At 35.7% G+C, this 19833-nt stretch overlaps 3 protein-coding genes across 3 annotated transcripts; 1 reads left to right on the top strand and 2 right to left on the bottom strand.

The window, feature by feature from the left end:
* Nucleotides 1-916: 916 nt before the first annotated feature.
* On the bottom strand, nucleotides 917-3002 carry LOC140749974 (uncharacterized). Its single transcript, XM_073083247.1, has 2 exons — nucleotides 2749-3002; nucleotides 917-2230 (listed from the first exon to the last, which is right to left on the bottom strand). The coding sequence occupies exons 1-2, from the start codon at nucleotides 2891-2893 to the stop codon at nucleotides 2007-2009; spliced, it is 369 nt and encodes a 122-aa protein (XP_072939348.1). The 5' UTR covers nucleotides 2894-3002; the 3' UTR covers nucleotides 917-2006.
* Nucleotides 3003-3621: 619 nt separating this feature from the next.
* Nucleotides 3622-16809, top strand: LOC140750097 (uncharacterized). The gene is made up of 4 exons (XM_073083451.1): nucleotides 3622-4649; nucleotides 6811-6874; nucleotides 7392-13713; nucleotides 14070-16809. Exons 1-4 carry the CDS (start codon nucleotides 3988-3990, stop codon nucleotides 14435-14437), a joined length of 7416 nt encoding a protein of 2471 aa, XP_072939552.1. The 5' UTR covers nucleotides 3622-3987; the 3' UTR covers nucleotides 14438-16809.
* Nucleotides 16810-16816: 7 nt separating this feature from the next.
* Vps51 (vacuolar protein sorting 51) lies at nucleotides 16817-19371 on the bottom strand. The gene has a single exon (XM_073083452.1). It carries the CDS (start codon nucleotides 19222-19224, stop codon nucleotides 17122-17124), a length of 2103 nt encoding a protein of 700 aa, XP_072939553.1. The 5' UTR covers nucleotides 19225-19371; the 3' UTR covers nucleotides 16817-17121.
* Nucleotides 19372-19833: the final 462 nt, after the last annotated feature.

The raw sequence follows: 19833 nt of genomic DNA, 5'->3' as shown, positions 1-19833 counted from the left end.
TTTTTAACTCAATAATTTTACTATAATATAATTTATATCAAAGCTATGAAAGCAAAGTGCATACTAATTTAATCGAAGTCAAATATTAAAAAAAACTGTTTTTGGTGTAGGGTGTCTTAGGTTATTATTATTAGCAAATATCATAAGAATTAAATTAGATAAGTTGTATTATTTATATTTATACATCCTGATATTTTGACGACCCGCGTGGCGGAGCGGTCACCATGCCGGTCTGACGCGCGAAGGGTCCCGGGTTCGATCCCCGGCCAGACAGATATCTAAATGATGGATTTAGATTTCTTTTTCTGGGTCTGGGTGTTTGTGTATTTGTCTATGTGTGTGTTCATGGCACCCACGACACAGGGAATCCTAGTGTGGGGCTTTGAGTGTACTGATTTTTTTTTTGTAAAACATGGAGTTAAGAAAAAGCCAATATCACATATTTTATGTGGACATACATATACACGCATCAATAAAGTATACAAGTGCCAGTGTTCTATTGTCTTATCAAGAAAGATGTTAAGAAATTATAACTAATATCTCCCAATCTTATTTCAATAAATATTGTCTACTTGGCACTTTTTTGCGTCAACAATACTGTGTGAGCGAGAAACATATAAGTGCCAATTTTGGTTTAAGTACAATATTTATTGAAACAAACATATTTAAAAAGCAAATTAAAGTTAAATTAAAGCTAATAGATATTATTAATATACATTAAATCCTGTCTCACCGTTTAATCCCTAACATCCTTTCAATGGCACATACTTTGTCACAAAATTAGTTAAAAAAATATTAATCAAAATTATTATCAATAGTCTGTTGATAGGTACATGTTACTGTCTCAACAAGCATTTGCCTGTAATGTAACTATTGAAGATTTAATTTTGTATTATATTTCAGAGCTACCTCACTGACCTTCAAGTATTTGTAATGTAATAAATAATACTTTAAAAAAAACTAAAAGGACACGCTTTTGTTGGTAATCGAACTAAAAACTAGAAAATAAATCAATCAATTTTTTTTTTTTTTTTTTTATAATATAAGGGTAGCAGACGAGCATGCAGTCCACCTGATGGTAAGTGGCTGCTGCCGCCCATGGACATCTGTAATCAACCCCAGATAGGATTAGATATTCCTACCTGAGGTCGGCCACAGATGCGCCGCTACCCCTGAGGACTAAGATGGAACACCTCGGAAAAGTCTGTCTCCTTTACCACACCCTTCAAACCGGAACGCAGCAGCGCCTAACACTGCTGTTATTAGGTAGAAATAGGTGTGGCGGTCGTGTGGTCGAACCACAAAGGGTTCTACCACCTTCAAACTAGTGCAATGTTACAAATTGTATTATTATAAGTTGTGCTGTAATGCTCAATCCTACTCACTTGCTAATGTAATGCTCGTACCTAAACTGTTACATTACAGACATATATTTGTAGTGAAGGCATGCCGTTGGAATTAAAGTGAGTCAACTAAAAAAAAATTAAAATGAGTCCTTATTACACCATGCAAATAAACATGATTGTGTCTGTTTGATAAATTAGTATAACTAGACTCTATAAATTCTATTTTTTACTTTCTATATGGAGAATTGTTGATCTGAGTAAAGTTATATAAATCAAACCTAATTATTCACAAAGGACATCTAACCCTTTTGGCATACATAAAAGTCCACCAATTTGAATCAAGATTTAGCAGTGACAAAACTTGTGTTAGTCAACATCTTAAATAATTACAATAAAAAAATAATCAGTAATGATTTATTCATAAACTATTAAAAAAAAATAAGAGTTTGTAATTCTTTACTTTGAGAACCTGTAGATATGCCAAGTTCCATAGAAAAATGTAAGATGCCCTTTAATTGTGTCAATTTAATTCTGCTTTAAGAAGATTATTACTTCCTTGTAACGTAAATTTAATTCTAGAGTTGCAAAAGTCTGTTTACAAAATCCGTTACAGTCCAATAGACTAGTCCAATAGACTCTTCAAAGTCAATCACATTCTGATCAAAGGCTACTGTCGGAATCCATCAGTTGTTTTTGGAGCAATTTCTTCATTTTCTCCGGCACAGGTACTCCAGAGTGGGCAGGCTTAGGGCGGCGCTTCCACGTCGCCTTCTTAGCACTCTTAGTGACACTCCCGGGGATGGGAACAGACTTGTTTTCTTTGGCCTTTGGTGTGGACACCTTTGGTACTGTGCTAGTTCTCTTCCTAGCTTCAACAGGAATAGCTGAAAACATTTTAAAATAATAATTGGTTAAGACTGCCTCGTACATAGTGATAAGCATTATATTTTGGTATTCAATATTATTAAGATAAGTTAATATAATATTTAAATATTATTATAATATTTATATGCTATTCAGTGGCACCTTTAAGCACCTAATGGCAGATCGATAGACAAAATAATGAAATGATAATTGTGTAGTCTGGTCGATAACTAATATAAAGAAACAACCGATCACCACGTTAGCCAATAGTCATATCATGTTGATAAATAATTCAAATACCAAAATAGAAAACTTTTATAGCAATTACGACTCAGTGATAATTCCTCAAAGATTTATCCTAGTGCATACAGAACAGTAAACGAATTTATACTTCGCATGTTAATGTAGCACGTTATTGGTCACTGATTGAACAAGATTTATTTTAGAATACTTTCGAGTAACAGACATGCAAATACTAATCTATGCAAGCAGTTACAAATTTACTAGGTACATAGTATATTATAAAACAGCTAATCACCTTTTAAAGGAATCTTTTCAGCCGGTTTTCTAGCCGACATCGTCTTTTTTACATTTACTGGACTCGATCTCGCTTTCGTAGTATTTGTTCGTCCGACAATAGTTTTTGCCTTGGGTGTGGCTTTCGGCGTATCTCGAGGTGCCATTATCTCGTGTCGTACTAATGTTTAAATCACACAAGTTAAAATAATAGCTAAACTAAATATATCTCTCCATTCAATTCTCAGCTCAGTAAACAAAATTTTAAATCAAAATTTGAAATATAACGAATACACTTTCGGCAGATTATACACTAACATAGATTAAAAATATTTTATATACGTGATGTACCTTATAAGCACACAGTCGAATATTCGATAATTAAATTATAAAATAAATGAAGTACACAATTAAATATGAAGGATAAATAATGAGCTTATAAAATATAATAATTGGTAGAACGTATGATTTACAATGTATTTAATAAGAAGTATTATAGTTGATTTTTATATGGAAGGTACTATTCTATTACGGTCCATTTTATTACTTAAATGTTCGTTAGTTATTTAGAGTAGAAAATTTAACGAAATATACATTTTTAGTTTAATCTAATAATCTAAATAAATGTTTTCTTGAATGTGCGTGGCACTTTACATTTATTTTTATACTAGCAACTTCAGCAAAATTTCATTTTGGGGTACTATTTTTAATAAAAACAAATATACCAGATAATTTTCAGGTTACACACGACGAATATATATGCAAAGTCAAGCTAAATGATATAACTTACCTTATGTGAAAACATTTTAATGGCATAAGAACAAAAATAACTAATTAACTATTTTCATGGCCGCAAAAAAAAAATTAATGATGGCAATAATGTTATCTATTTTCGCGACGTCCATCTTTAATCTTTGATGTGTTGTGTTGTTAACAAAATTGTTACAAAAATATTATCAAGGCGTATTTATACAATTGTTTTAACTGATCAAGCATTTGAGAACGGGTACGCGAGTCGTGGTAACTTTTATCTACTCGGTACGGACTCTCGATCGGGTGTTTATCAAAAGTGTGACAGTTACATTATCGTTTGTTCCACTAAAAAGTTTCACTGTAATACTCTGCTGTTGACCTAAGTGCTAATTGGCCAACCTTCAAATGTTTTCGCTGGCTTTCCTCCGAAGGGTGTAGTGGTCGGCGGCAAGCGGTCGCATCTCGTGAGGTTGATATTTTTTGTTGTCAAAACAGATGAATTGTGAAAATGGATAGGTTGAATCAGTTGCGAGGCGACGCGGGCGCCTCGAGGGACTCCACGCTCGACACATCGTCGCTGCCGAGCGAGGCCTACATGACGGCGAACGACAGCTCCAAATTCTTTTCTCTCTCAGAAGTAGATTCCAGCTTTGTCGAATCCCCCTCGAAGGATGCAGGGGGGAATACCGCGAATAGCACAGAATCGGATGCCGAGGGCATCATATCGAATTTGTCGCCGATCCCGAAGAAGAGTGAACTGGACAGTTTCAAAATAGGTGAGCAGATTGAGGCAGCAAACATCCTGTCAGGAGGGGTGAATATCTTCGATGACAACGAGAACTCTTACGATGAAGACGAGCTCGTGATTGACGACGCGGTGCAGGAGGGGGAGGACAAGCCGGCCGAGTTGAAAATGGAAATGGAGAATGAATCTGGTGAGCTTCCGTTTGAGAAAACTGAGAGACTAGCCGATACCAGTATGGAGGATGCGGAGGCAAGTCCCAGCAAAGACACAGAAGTGGTGCTACAGATCAACGGGAAGAATGTGGATGCTATAGATATCGGGAATGGATTATATTTGTACAGAAAGGAGGGGGAGGAGGAGTTAGCCGCTGTTCAGATCTTGGATGATGAGCATCAGCAACCAATTATCAAGTTTCTGAAAGTGCGGTAAGTGTTTATAATAGCCAGAGTTCAATGACCTGCACAAATTTAAACACATAGGTATTTTGTTTAAAAAACTAAGCTTAAAATTAGTCCATTATAAATATGTATGTCCTGATTGGAATAAGGTTTTTAGGCAAAAATGCAAAATATTTTTATATATAATTATTTATGGTATTTAACAATACTTTCAAATTCAAATTCAATTTTTTATTGCTCATGCATATATACATAATTATGGTGATTCAGTTACTACTAATCCATTTCTTTTTATATTGGACCCTACTATTTACTATTATGATTTGTATGTATTCTAATAATAAAAAATCTTTTGTTTGTCAACTTGTACTCTTGTTTTATAGTATTTGGAAAAATAAAACCATTTCAATAATAATAATTTCAAAAAGTATGCAAATACTAAACGATTTATATATTTTGACATAAGTTGCTTTACACTAAAACATCTTTACTATTGTTGATCATATTATTTACATTATTTCCATTCTTATGTAGCAGCTCTTGCAAATAAACAAGTAATATTCATCCGCCTGTATATACTGTGCAAAGATTCTATTTGTCATCCTTTTAAGTCCACTACTGGACAAAGGATTCTAAATGACATCAATCTCATTTAATCTACACTACATTAAGTAGTCCAAATAGTATTATGAAATATATTAAAATCTTTGAGATCAATTAGGTTAAAATTATTTTAATTAATTGTATAATTACAAAAGTTGCCTAAGAAATCTTCATAATGTTCTCAAATATGTATGAAAAATCTGCCAAATTGCATTTGACCTGCCTGACCTAAATGGTTCTCAACCTGAAAAGTGATCTGTGCTCAGGTTGGATAGTAAAAAGTATATTATGACAAAAATAATAATCAAATCTTTATCAACCTGAAAGACCTTTTTTTTTTTAAATATAGAAGTAGCAGATGAGCATGCAGTCCACCTGATGGTAAGTGGCTACTGCCGCCCATGGACATCCGTAATCAACCCCAGATTAGAACCCGGATTAGATTTTCCTACCTGAGGTCGACCGTAGATGCGCTGCTACCCCTGAGGACTAGGCTGAAACGCCTCGGAAAAGTATGTCTTCCTTACCACACCCTTCAAAACGGAACACAGCAGCTCCTAACACTGCTGTTATTAGGCAGACATAGGTGTGGAGTCGAACCACTTAAGGTTCTACCACCTTCAAAATCATCATAAGAGTTTGTCAATAGTATACATGTAATTTACTGTCTTACTTTATTAATTTACTCTATGCTAACTGAGAATATTAGCACCTTCATTCCATTAGCTCATTTAAAGTAAAACAAACCTTATTACAACCCATATTTTAACTCACAGTGATAAAACTGTGTTTTGTTACATTTAGAAATATGAAATATTGATAACTTAATCAATTAATGTGGTCCGTTGTGGTTAAGAATTGGGTTTGTCACTGATAAAAATTAAGTTGGTTACTTTGTTAGTGCACTATGACCATATTGACTTGTGAAAATAGCAAGACAATTATATCTTCATGTTTATACATCTTACTAATAATCAGTATCTGATTTTTGCCTACTAAAGAAGAGCCTTTTGAAGGTGGTAGAACCGTTTGAGATTTGACTCTGGTAGCACCACTGCCACACCTATTTCTGCCTCATAACAGCAGTGTTAAACACTGCCGTGTTCTGGTTTCAGGGATGTGGTAAGGGAGACTTACTTTTCCCACGCATTCCAGCTTAGTCCTCAGGAGTAATGGCGTATCTGTGGCCAACTTCAGGAAGGAATATCTAATCCTATCTGGGGTTCATTACAGATGTCCATGGGCGATAGTAGCCACTTACCATCAGGTGAACTGCATGCTACTGCTATATTATAAAAGATAAAGAAAAAGGAAGACTAAAGATTAAAGTTTAGTTTGATTAAAATTTTAGAGGGCAGAAATGGCTAAATTTCAGTCTTTTGTAGACAAAACATTGGATAGACCGACCATTAATTAGGGTGTGTAAAGTAAAAACTAAATAACATATAATGTTTGTAAGATAGTCTTAAAGATAAGATTTTTTTTTCCTTAGGTTACTTACATATTCCTGTAGAGTGCAGTTATAAACATAATTAGTAAATATTTTTTGGATGAATTAATTTGGATGAGCTATTATTTGTTGCAGTGAGAATGCTGAAGGAAATCTAGAAGTTTATGAGGAAATAGAAATAGAAGTACCTAAAGAAGTGGTAAGTTTATATTTTTGTTATAATACTATTGAGGACTTTTTAAAATAAGAAATATTAGGGTTAACATCAGTAAATAAGATTTAGGTAAATAAAATCTCATTAAAGCATTCCTTATGTGAAAACTAGATGTGTATTTTCACTTTATATCATCTGTAATAATCAGAACATATATAATCTGCATATTAGGTTATAATATATAACATTTCATTTAAATGCAGTAGATATGTAGATCTTCAATGCAAGATCTGTATCAATGAAGAAATTTGTTTGACCAAGTTCAGTTGTATGTACATTGCAAGGTGGTTGTAAAGTATGACATGGCTTATTCTTGTATTATTTATCTTTGTATGTACTTTAGGATATGTACTTTAATAACCTTATACAACCACAATAAAATAAATAAGCAAAACCTGATGCATGTCAAATAATTTCTGTCATTCATTTATATATATTTTTGTATATCCTAGCCCAATTTTATTAACATGTATACTAAATCTATACTGTGAATTTATTTCAGCCTGTTAAGGAGGGGAAGTCTGTTAAAAACACTTCTCATATTCCAGTCAAAGAAGTAAATAAAGTAATTGAACCAGTTTGCAACAAAGTTGCTGAAAGTCAAGCATTACCAAAAGATGCAAGTACAAGTGAAGTTGAGCCGGAATTGAATAAAGATAACCCTCAGTTGGAGTCTAAAACAGAAGTGAATCTAAATGGGAAAATGATGAAGTTCAGTGAATCTCGCAAGTCTCCTCTTATAGGCACCTTAACACACATGACATATCATTCAACTCCCAATAAAGAAGGAATTCCGCTCACTAAAACCATGGTAGACCTTCAGCTGCATCCTAATAGACATTCAGAAAACGTCAAAAAAACCATTGAAGTACACACAGACAATTGCAAACAAAGATTGTTAGAAACACCAACTAAAAACAGTAAAGATGCAAATGAATGTATCAAAACTTCGGAAGTCATGGTGACTCCAATAAGTAAAGAACTTTTAAATGATCCAGCGTTTGGTCAGCCAGATGCGAATTCTCAAGAAAATATAAAATGTAGCGATAATGAACAAGTTTTGGAGCAGAAAACTGATGAGAAAGTTGCTCTGGATGTTAATAATGGAGTCAAGTCATTTGATAAAGATATTTTAGAAAACAAAGATAATAAGACTGAAATAAGTGAGATTGTAACTACTAGCCAATTAGGAAAGATATTGGCTGATTCAGAAGTTGAAGTCAAGGAAGTAGCAGAAAAAGAAGTTGATATTAAAACAAAAGAGATTGAAGACAAATATACTACTAGTAATGTTTTAAAAGAGGAAGCTACTAATAACGAAGTTTCTTCTAAAGATAACAATAAATGTGTAAAAATTCAATCAGATCATTTGGGACCAAAAACTGAGGAAGAAAAACATAACGAACACGAGAATATCACGACAAAAGATAGTAGTGCAATGGCTAAAAAAGAAATTGAACCCTCAAATATTACTACTAAAACTGAGTCGGAAAATATTAAAAATAAAACTAAAGTAATTGCAGGTGAACAACATGCTAATGATACTATTATTTCAAGCGATAATAATCCTCCTACTGAGAATAATATAAGTAACCATTTAGAAACACCAGCAAGATCGAACATTGAGAGAAATTCAACAGAAATAACCAAACGTGATATGGTGTTAGAAACTTTACAAAAGGATGTGGAAATGAACGATAGCATGGGCTCTAAACAACCTGAGAAGAGCATCATCAAGACATCGGATAGTTTGTCCAAATGTATTGAAGGTAATTCTAACAAAGTCATGGAACAACACACAAATATATCTCTGCAATCCTCGCGTGATTCTGTTAAGGATCCTAAACTACTTAACAATATTGAAATGAAAGACTGTATACACCAAAGTGGACAGAAATTGGAAAGTACATCTACAGAAGTGGAATTAAAGGCTAATACCCAGACGGAATTACCTGTAAATGTATATTTAAACGATAATGTATCAAAAAAGCCTGAAGATAAATCCACAAAGTGTATTGAAATTATCAGTGACGTTTTGTTGAAACAACCTGAAGAAACTAAGAATGCTTCACAGGCATCCGAACAAGTAAAATCAAGTTCTGATGTAGAAATAAAACAACCTGAGGTAGATAAGTCAAAAGTCAACTTATTAAAAGATATTGAAAAGAAGGACGACACAGAATCTTTCAAAGATTCTTTAAAAGCTGGTGTAGATAAAAAGAAAATTGAAAATGAACCTAAGCAGAAAGTTGATAATTTACTTCAAAGTGCGGTGAACAAAGTTAATGTGCAATTAAGGGAACCAGAAAATAGAAACTTACCTAAATCAAATCTAGAAGCTACTAAACTAACAGCAAGGCCTGATATCAAAACGACTAAAGGTTTGGTTATTACCGATGGAAGTCACTCACGTAACTCGTTACCTGTGAAAACGAGCGCTGAAGAAGCAACATGTGTATTGAAGAAAAGTGAACCCAATAAAAAAGTTCCTGAAAGTCAACAACATACAAGGATTTCCTTGCCTTATTATGAATCGAAATCATCTCATTCCGTTCAAACCAATCAAAAAGAGGCTGAAAGAACCAAAAAGGAACCTGTTAAATTTAGTAAAAGTACCATACCTAAACCTAACAATAATATTAAAGCTGTTCCGTTTGGAAAGTGGACAGAAGCAAATAGACAAGAATTTTTGAATAAAATAAAAGAAGCTAAGGTTCCTACGAGTACATCGAATACGAAACAATTAAAACAAGCAAACGATTTAAACCGAAGGGATGTACTACAAAAAATTGACAGTCAAAGACAGTCTAATATTGCGTCTGCAAAAGTACAAGAACTAATTACAGTAAATAAACACAAAAATGAAACCCCATCATTTGTTAGCAAATCAAATGTTTCTCAACCGGAAAAGACTAAGGATAATAAAGTACTGCCCACGGTTTCTAAAACCGAAGAAACGTCAAAGCCTCAAATTCAAAATAAGGTTGGGCATGGTAAGAAACTCGAAAAAGATCAACCCCCGCCAGTGGTACCTATGGATATGTCGAACTCTGCATTGAATACTAAAAAAGACCCTGTGCGCCGCAAAGAAATAAATAATCAAGATCTTATTGACAAAACTATTGAAGGTATTATCAATAGAGCGGTTACAGCGAAACTGGGCCAAGATGATGTTAAACAAAATATTGAATCAGTAGAGAAACCAAAAAATTCATCATCAATATATAATCCTGTTTCTTTAGACGAAATAGAATCTAAAATGAATGAATTACACGGTATACCATTTGTTGAAAGACCGCCTCATGAACTACCGCAGGTTTTTGAACACGAAAATAAATCTACTGGAATAAGTGATGTACCAGCCAAGGGTAATAAAGCCCCTAATCTTTTGCCTTTTGCTAATAAGCCTCCACAAAAAGCTGAAACAAAAATCAGCCATCCTGTTATCCGTGCGGCTGAAGAATCCGACGAGGAGATAATAGAACACGAGCCAATAACTGGAGACATCGAATTAAATAAAAACAATTTACTTGCACAATTATCAGCATCAGATAAAGTACAACCCCAGGAATCGATAACTATAAAATCAAATAGCGATTCGAAGAAAGAAACAATTATTACAGAAAATGATTTTGATAAATTTGCCAGAAGAAACTCGATAAATTATGAAAACCGTCTTACTGTTAATTTCGATGGCAAGGAACAGCATAATGTGATACAAACCGTCGTTGAAAAGGAAGGCGTACCAAAAAAATTATCGAGAAATGAAATTATGCTTGCAGAATCAAAAGCAAAATCTAACAAACACATTGCTATGCGTCATAACAATTCTAGTAAAATTCCCACTTCGGCCAAAACAGCTAATGAAGAGGATTCGTATAACAAAAATTATCAATCTAAAGTTCAAATCGCCTATCAATCCGTAATGTCGGCTAAACGTCAACAAGAATGTCCTATAACAATAATTGAAGATAAACCAGTAAAGGTAGTGTTTATGGACGCAACCACTGAGTTCACCCCTCACCAGCTTAATGTGCAGGGTAAAGAATTATCGCCGCCTAAGAAAGCTGCAGTTGATTGGGATCATTTCACCCATAGCAATTCAGAATCATTAGATTCAGATATTTTAGATACTTGTTATGACGGTAAGTCACAAGATGACACGAAACTTAAGAGCAAACATCAAAGAAAACAGGTGTTAACACCGGTTGAAACTCCAGAATTAGAGCTCATCGAGCCACGTGACTTAGGGATCGAAGTTTCACCTAAGAAGAAACGTAAAATAGAAGATAAAAATACTGAGAAGAATTGCAAAACGCTGGTTCCGAAAAAATCTTATCTTCTCAATCGGAATGTTACAACGGATGATACTCCAGCAAAACCTGCGGATTTGGCAAAAACATCAGTGAAAGAATCAATAAATAAACAAGATGTCTTTATTAAACATTCAGACCCCATATCGGCAATAGATAATTTAGTAAAAGCTGCCGAGCTACTTGAAAACCAGTCTGAAAATAAAAATGCATTATCGCCGAGTGATCAGAACTCGGTTATTCAACAAAATACTCCTGCTAAGAGAGGACGCGGCCGTCCTCGGAAATATCCTCTCCCGGAGGGATCCGACAGTAAGAGCCCCAGTCCTGTTAAAACACCTACTCCACAAAAGAAGCCACGGCTAATAGACGCTAAAGTTCCAAAACATGATACCGAATCTGAAGAAGATGAAGTAGATAGTGATGGCAAACCAGTCAAAGTAAATTGGACAATGGGTAAAATAAATGAGAACATCGTTTGCCCAATATGTAACAAATTGTTCCGATCCGAAAACGTAGTATTTAAACATGTAAAGCATTGTACCGGTCCTTCACCAAGTAGATCTGATTCAGATAAAAGGAGCCCAAGGAGGATGAGACAATCACAAGAATTGGATTGGAAGTCAGAAGGAAGCAGAGGATCGGACAGCATGGATATCGACGACTTTGAAATACACAAATCTATGAAAAAGGTGGAACCCAAAGAAACGAGACCTTCAATTGATGACAAGGCTGATGTCATTGTTATAGAGGATACACCTGTTAAAACAATAGAAAAGCGTGAGAAATCAAAGCAAGAACCAAATAAAACTACAAGTAAAACAAATGTTTCTCATATACCTAGTAGCCTTGTGTGCGAATTTTGTGGGAAGACATTTAGACAGCTGTCATATCTGGTCAGCCATAAGTTACAGCATAAGAACATAGAAACAAAGAAAACTGAAAAAGAACAAGTTCAGAAACCACTATTTAGTTGTGAAACTTGTAAGAAAGAATTTAGAAAACTACACCATTTAGTACAGCACCGCATTATTCATAATCCCAATCCAATGAGTTCTAGATCCTCAAGAAAAAGTTCTTCGGAGCAAAGTGACACTAAAACTGTTAAAGATGGTCCCAAGAATGAAGACCAAAGTGCAGGCTTCAGGTGTGAGCCTTGTGACAAATCCTTTAGGAAACTGCATCACCTGGTAGAACATAGGGAAACTCATGATGAAATTAATAAAAAATGCAATACAGCTACAACTAGTGCCGTGGATTCCACGAAGCCAAACGCATTACACCATTGCGATGTGTGTAAAAAGACATTTAAGAAATTGCAACATTTGATTGAGCACAAAGAGCATCATTTAGATACTAGTTCAGAAAAATCGGACGATAAAAGTGTCCAGAGTTCTTTGTCCACGAAAGACATTATACATGAATGTCCACTTTGTTACATGGTCTTCCCAAATGAACATTCATTGAATAAGCATGCTGTATTTTGTCAAAAGAAAAAGAAGACTCCAAAACAACCTACACAAATCGATGAAAATCAGGATGCTGAAGGTGACGATGAAGCGAAAATTACAGAACCAATTGAAGAAAAAGTTCCAGTTGAAGAAAAAATTGACAGTGATGTCTGTGTAGTAGTTGAAGATGATCCCGAGATTATTTCAGAACATAAAGAAACTGACATAAAAATTGTAGAAAAACTCGAATGGACTGAACAGAAAAAAGTTGAGGTTCAAAAGGAGATCAAGCCAGTGGAAACTGCTTTGTCGCAACCAAATACTCAGATATCTGAAAAAGATAAGTCAGTAAACAAGAAAGACGGAGGAGGACGTAACACCGACAAGGTACCCGTTAAGTCCAGAAAACATTCAGCACCTACAGCAGCCCCTGTAGAAATAATAAAGATACCGGACACACCAACACCGAAAAAGAAGCCCGCTTCTAAGGAGAAAGCTACAGGTGCAACTGTTACTAAGAGACAGAAAACTACTAACTTATCGCTACCTGTTATTGATGACGTCAAAACTGCAGAATCGAGTGACGATGATGACGTGAGGTACATGCTCAACCCAGACTTCAAAATGGAGGAGACCAGCGAAGTAAAAATGTTCATGAAAGTGCGAGCCAATAAACGAAATTCGTTACAGATTGAGCGCCCGAATTCTAAAGATTTGGTTAAGAGGCGAATATCGTTGCAGCATCCTCCTAAAATACCACGGCTCAAAGTGAAGCCGATTCCACGTAAGCCTATTAATACGAACACAGTTGTCAAAAGCTCAAAAACTGTACCAATCCAGCCAGATCCAGTGCCTTCGACAGATTCTGATGATAGCGATGTTAAATACTCATTCCCTGTCAAAAAAGAGGTGACAAAAGATGTCGAGAAGAAAGTTAAGAGGCAAACGACAGTGGAAAAACGAAAATCTCTAAGCAATATTGCGAAACGGAAATCGCTAGGAAAGAAGATCAGCGCGAAACACAAAGTAAACCCTTCGCCTGTGAAGCAGATTAAGAAACGTAAGTTTATTTTTTCTATACGCGTTAACTGCGATCAAAATAATGCATTAGTACAGAGTTACATTGATTGTAATCATTAAATTTTTAACACTAAAAGAAATATTCCCTCCGAACTGGGTCCTATTTGAGAATGGTTATATTATAGATAGACCACTAAATGTACATTAGTTATTTGTTTTTTCATCCTTATTTCTTGATTCCAATGCCAAGTAATATTTTCTAGGTTGTATAATTTTATATTCAATGACTTAATCAAAGTAAATAAATAAGTAAATGAAAAAATAATAGAGGATGAATGAATAAACAAGCTAAGTACTTAATTTCTAATAATGTTTATATTTCATGGTGAATTCCAGGGACAACAGAGGTGGAGCACCGCTGCGACTGCGGGCAACTGTTCAGCAGCGCGGCGCTGCTGTCGCGGCACACCAGCCTGGCGCACACGCCGCCGCGGATCCGTCGCCGCCGCTCGCCGCCGCCCGACAACGACTCCAAGCTCGCCAAGCCTCCCCAAAAAACGGAAAAATCCACGCCGAAGTCGAGGAAATCCGTGAAGCCCGACGCTGCCAGGAACCAGGTCGCAAGGAGCCCCAAGGCGGGCGTGGCGACGCGCAAGTCCAGCGCCGGCGGCGAGGCGCGCCCCACGCCGCGCCGCGCCGCGCCGCACCGCGGGGCGCCCGTGCCCGAGAAGATGAGGAAGCTCATGGACAAGTCCAAAAAGTAACCTAGTTTTGTACCGTAGATAGTGTGCATCGTGCCGGCAGCCGCGCGGGGCCGCCCCGAGACTTCCCCGTTCGTTTCTTTCTACGCGAGCAGCGAGACCGGTACCCTTCTATATGTATGGATTCGTAGTTTAATGGCACAAAATGTAAAATTGGAATCTCGTGCGACGATGTCGGTTAAGCGTATTTGTAATCGTCTATTTTAGAGGCTGTTCGTGCGATGCGCGACGTTGCAATTTTTGATCGTGATATATGCAGAAGGGACTGAATAGATATTTTCCGGGACGTTTTATAAATTGAGAGTCGGGTTAGTTGTAAAGTAGGGGAATCGCTAGAGATAGATGAAATCACGCATCACAAACGCTCACAATGACGTAACAAACGGACCATGGTATTTAATAGAATATATTTTTACAAATTTGGCGAGTTTATGAGGCGTCGTGTTACAAATATTTTTGTTGTGAGCCGAGGCGTCGGTCTTGTCTATAATGTACATTTGCAAAAGTAAATCATAAGTATATTTTGTCAATTTGTTCTAGAGTTTAGATATATATGTATAAGAGTAATTATTTATATTTTTATTATTTTAAGTAACTATTTTCATTTTCCCCACTTTTCATTCGTCGCCGGACATCCTTATTAGGTAAGAATTGCCGGTGTCCGAGAAACATTGACAATATGATTCAACCAAATGATGATACAAGTCTTACAAACTTTTGGTGACGTGTTATAATATGTAAATTTTCATGTCATTTATGTGTATTCAAAATTTCAAATTGTTCAGGAACGGAATAATTATTCGAGAAGTCTTAATTGTAGAAAATATGAAGACTTTGTATCACTTCTCAATATAAGTAAACCATATTATTATATTATATATAATTGCAGTCAGTGCAATTCCAGTTAAACTGTGGTTAACCAAATTGTCCCTGTCAATTTAAAAAATTGTCAGGGTATCAACTTTGTGGTTCAAATTCTACAACCGATTTTGTTAAAAATTGGACATATCCAAGATAATTACTCTTTATATTTTGTAAATGAATATATTAAGTGCTAAGGTTGATGAGTTAAAAAGAATTTCATGAGCTTATAGAGACCGTTATTTTGTTAATAACTTTAATTTGAATCAATCCGAAGTTGCTATAGATTTAAGCGCCACAGGTTATGAGGACGGTTTGGACGGATACAACATGGTGCGACGTGGTGAAACGGACTTGTTCACGTCGTTACATGTGTCGAAGCGAGGAGTTAGGTCAAAATGAACACAATGTTTCAAGTCCGATTAATCATTTGTTGCGGATAACCAATTTTATTATAAGTATAACTTTTAATATTCAATAATAGGTATTGAATATTCATTATAATATAGGTATTCATTTAAATTTAAATATTTAATTATATTTTATAATCCAGAACATACGCATCAGCTGATTTTATTGTTACTTGGGCAGTTTTGATTAAATTTCGAATTTGCCAAAGTTTAATTTGAGGATATAATATCGACGACCACACGTACCCAAAACAAATTCCGACTTATAGATAATGCCAATAGACTTGTAATGTAAATCTCCGAAGGTAAATCTTCCCGTTTCCGTTGTGATCACTTTTATAATGTCATAATAGAGTACCGTAGTAAATCTGGCTCATTGTCGCACTATGTTGGCTCAGTCTAAAGCAGCCTTAAGTTTCCATTATACCTAGTGCTTTGTAGTAAGTGTTTACCATCGTCATATGCATTAGAAATATCACAATTACTTGTTGTTTTGCTGATATTTGTATTGTTTACCACGTTATTGACGTCACTAAACCTCAATTTAGATGAAATTTATTATACTTGAAATAGATAATAGACCAAAAATACTATTTTTAAATAAATTTCGTTATACACCGCGGACGCGTTGCAATAACGTAGGAACATAGTCAATCTTCTGATTGTTCAGTGAATAATAGGTGCAGTTTTTTTTGTAGTGAACTAGGACCAAATTTTAATAATGAAATTCTGTTTGTATTAATATTAATTGTAAATGCGCGTTTACTAGAAGTCGTTTCTCTCGAGACGTGATTTTAAGATGTGTTCATTGCTGTGCGTTTTCGTAATATTTTACGACACAATTACATCGAACAATTTTTCAATGTATCTAGGTAGCAAAGGACTCCTAGTAAATTGCGTCATTGTATGTTGTTTTTAATATTAAGTAATGTTTATTCTACTCCCGTGACTAACTAATATTGTGTAATAAAGAGTAGATTGTCTGGTGAGATTTAAGTTCTAGGAGCATTTAACATGGATTTTTATAAATGTAGATGATATCATTATTTTTCATATGATGATGCAATTTTGATTAATGGGTTATAAATAAAATGTAAAAAAATTCATGCTGTTTGTTTTCTAGTTTGGCTGGAAGGGTGGTAAAATATTGTTTATTTTATAAGAATATATTTGTAGTTATTATTTTTGACAATAAATATATTACATAACAAAAATGTAGTACATTTGAAATTTATCTTACAACCAAAATAATAATAATATAACAATACACTTGTGGTTTGATAAATAGCTACTTAATAGTGAACTTAACTGCCGACCACAAACATCTACTACTAACAATTACCAATCAAAGTAGAGCTGAGAGCTCCGCTCCTGGGTCTGCACTATTGGTACTGCAGTGAGTCTGCCAACTCCGATCTACCCTCTTTCACAAATGATGTCTACAATACTCGGCTCCATTAGCTGAGGGTCTACACATCTGAGTTGCGCAGATGAGAGTGCATCTTCCAACAATGCATTCAGTAAACGCTCATCATTCCCCATACACGACAGTCGCTGTTGAAGGAAATGAACGTCGACTTGCAACTGTTGCAGGCCGTGTCTGCTAAATGTCCGTAATCGGACGCACTCTACTAGCGCTTTCAGAGCTACCTTTAAAGCGCCGTTGGATAAGGCAGCCCTATCTGCACCAGCAGGGCTAAACACTTCGATTCTCTCAGAAAATATTCTATTTATAGGTGAAAAGGACGAAGGCGCTCGCGACCATATCGTTCGTCGGCTAGAGTCGCTGGAGGGTTTGACGCTCGTTGGAAACAGTTGTGACGCAGCGCTGTCGGCGCTCGCGAGCGTCTCCACGACGCGGCGGCACACGGCCCTCGGCCCGCGCGGCTCGGGCGCTCTCAACCAATCGCGCGCTAAAACTGAAACCCTTAACATTTGCGCAGCTGTCTGTCCAATAAAAACTACTTCAGAGTCTAACGCTGATTGCGCAGCTGTCGAGAGGTGGACCATCACAGCATTAGTATCCTTGGTCTCCATTGTTAAACCAGGAGCTGCTTCTTCGAGAAGTTTCTCTAGATGTTTGTAAAGTGTTGATACCCCAGTTTCCTGCGTTTCCAAACATAATTTAGCTAAAATTAAAAGTAATTCAAATGGAATGTTATTAGAGGTCTGTATTTTAGACATTTGCTTGACCATGTCTGAGAGATTGATCAAAGTTTCAGATATAACTGTCCAACAACTGTTTGCTACTGCTTGAGCGCACCATGGCTTTAAACCAAAGGATAGATTGTTTTGTAAGAATGCCATGAGATCTAGGAGAGATGCTTGAATTTTCTGCATCAAATGGACTTGTAATGAATTGAGAATGTCCTTCAAATCTGTGGTTTCTGTGCCCTTGCTGGCCAGAGACTGCCTCACTCTCATTAAATTTTCTTTAAACTGTGCCTGGATGTTTTTGTATTGCATGGTTGCTTTATGCTGTATGCATTGAACTACCACATCTAAAGCTCTTGTAGATATAGTGTCACTGGAAATGATCTCAGACATTGCTTGTAGCTTTCTAAAGAACTTGTCCAATCCTCGGATTAGTATCTCTGTGCCAGAATTCTCTGGTCGTTTTATAACTTCCTCAAAAAGATGGAATACCTGTGACATTACTTTGTCTGCAAATTCTGGCAGATTCACATTCTCTCTGTCTTGAAACATATCATTATAACAAGATATAACTATTCCCAGATCTGCTAATAAAGTACTATTGCATTTTTCAACCCATTCAAGAATGTCTGTGTTTTCAACCATTCCACTGAGGCAAGTCAGGTGTTGGTCTAGACGACTCTCTGCACAACTTAAGAAGATATCCTGCAAGGAGGCATCTGTTTCCTGCAGTTGTCTAAGAAGTCCAACACTTTCTGCCAACTCGGAGGCAGATGTGCTGGGACTGAGAAGACGCTCCCTCAAAGTTTTCTTTAAGCCGTAGATGATTTCAGAACATTCTGTCTGAATGCTCTGAAACGAGGGCTGGTTGCCATATTTTTGTAGAACTCGTTGAGCGTGGGTGTAGTCGTGCACTGCGTCTACATAACGACACTCTTCAATTGCTTTATTTAGTTGAGTAGGAAGCAGGAATAAAAATTGCAATTTGTCTAACAGCTGTCGGGTACCACACAGTCTGTTTACGTTATTGCCACTTTCTTTTAGCGTCTCCGATATTTGGGAGCTGAAAGTAGTTATTTTATTGATATTCTCACTGAGCTTGTTCATTTCCTCTTGCATTATTTGGAAATCAGAACGCATTTTACGTACAGTTTCCGTGGCTGATATAAATTTGTTATAATTTTCGTAAACGAGGGTTTGCATCTCCGACTGTAAGAACTGGCACTGCGTGACCACTTCTGCTTCTTTATCCATAACTTGTCGTAAATTTGCACATTTCATTAGGCCATCGAGGTACAATTCAGAGTTGAAATTACTTCCATCGATGTTAAGTGGATTATCATTGTCTTTCACGGCCTCTGCCATTGTATATTCGATATTCTAATTAACCCTTCGTGTACGATGAACTAAGATAATTGTGCCATTAAAGAATAATTTAATTTACTATTTGTTTGTAAAATCTTGACTTCTTGTTTTGACGAATTAATTTGACGTATTACTTTTGTCACGAATGCCTTATGTCACGTCAGTCATAAAAATATATGACATATACACGACGGACAGACACGTCAACATTGCCATAAATGATTTTATTTATATACACTTTTCTTCAAAACTTGTGTGAAATAAACTGTGATTCTATTATTATTATTTGTTATCAAATATATACTCTGACAAAATCGGAGTATAATCATGAGAAAGAGTTATACTTGCGCAGATACGCAGGACGGGCATCCGCATCTGATCGATTCTTAAAATAATCAATTTTAATTAATAATAATATTATTTACTTCAATAATGTATAAATAGAATTTTTCGGGGCTACTAGTAATGATTCAGTTAAAAAAAATGATTGTTTCTAGAAGATTGAGAAGATTCCATTTATATTGCTGTTTTTTTACATATCCCTAGCGGCGGCGCTTTAATGTTTTGGAAAAATAAGTCTGTGAGTGAGAATATAACAGGGGAAGATGC

Source organism: Epargyreus clarus, unplaced genomic scaffold (assembly GCF_041222505.1).
Source record: "Epargyreus clarus isolate Ecla_fem2 unplaced genomic scaffold, WU_Ecla_fem_2.2 ptg000019l, whole genome shotgun sequence".
Taxonomy (NCBI): Eukaryota; Metazoa; Arthropoda; class Insecta; order Lepidoptera; family Hesperiidae; genus Epargyreus; species Epargyreus clarus.
This window is presented reverse-complemented; position numbering and strand designations above follow the sequence as displayed.

Coding starts and splice junctions, on each gene's coding strand:
- LOC140749974 (XM_073083247.1), bottom strand. CDS start 2,893: ATGGCACCTCGAGATACGCCGAAAGCCACACCCAAGGCAAAAACTATT. Junction 2,231..2,748: donor TGAAAAGATTCCTTTAAAAG/GTGATTAGCTGT, acceptor AAATGTTTTCAG/CTATTCCTGTTGAAGCTAGG.
- LOC140750097 (XM_073083451.1), top strand. CDS start 3,988: ATGGATAGGTTGAATCAGTTGCGAGGCGACGCGGGCGCCTCGAGGGAC. Junction 4,650..6,810: donor ATCAAGTTTCTGAAAGTGCG/GTAAGTGTTTAT, acceptor TATTTGTTGCAG/TGAGAATGCTGAAGGAAATC. Junction 6,875..7,391: donor TAGAAGTACCTAAAGAAGTG/GTAAGTTTATAT, acceptor AATTTATTTCAG/CCTGTTAAGGAGGGGAAGTC.
- Vps51 (XM_073083452.1), bottom strand. CDS start 19,224: ATGGCAGAGGCCGTGAAAGACAATGATAATCCACTTAACATCGATGGA.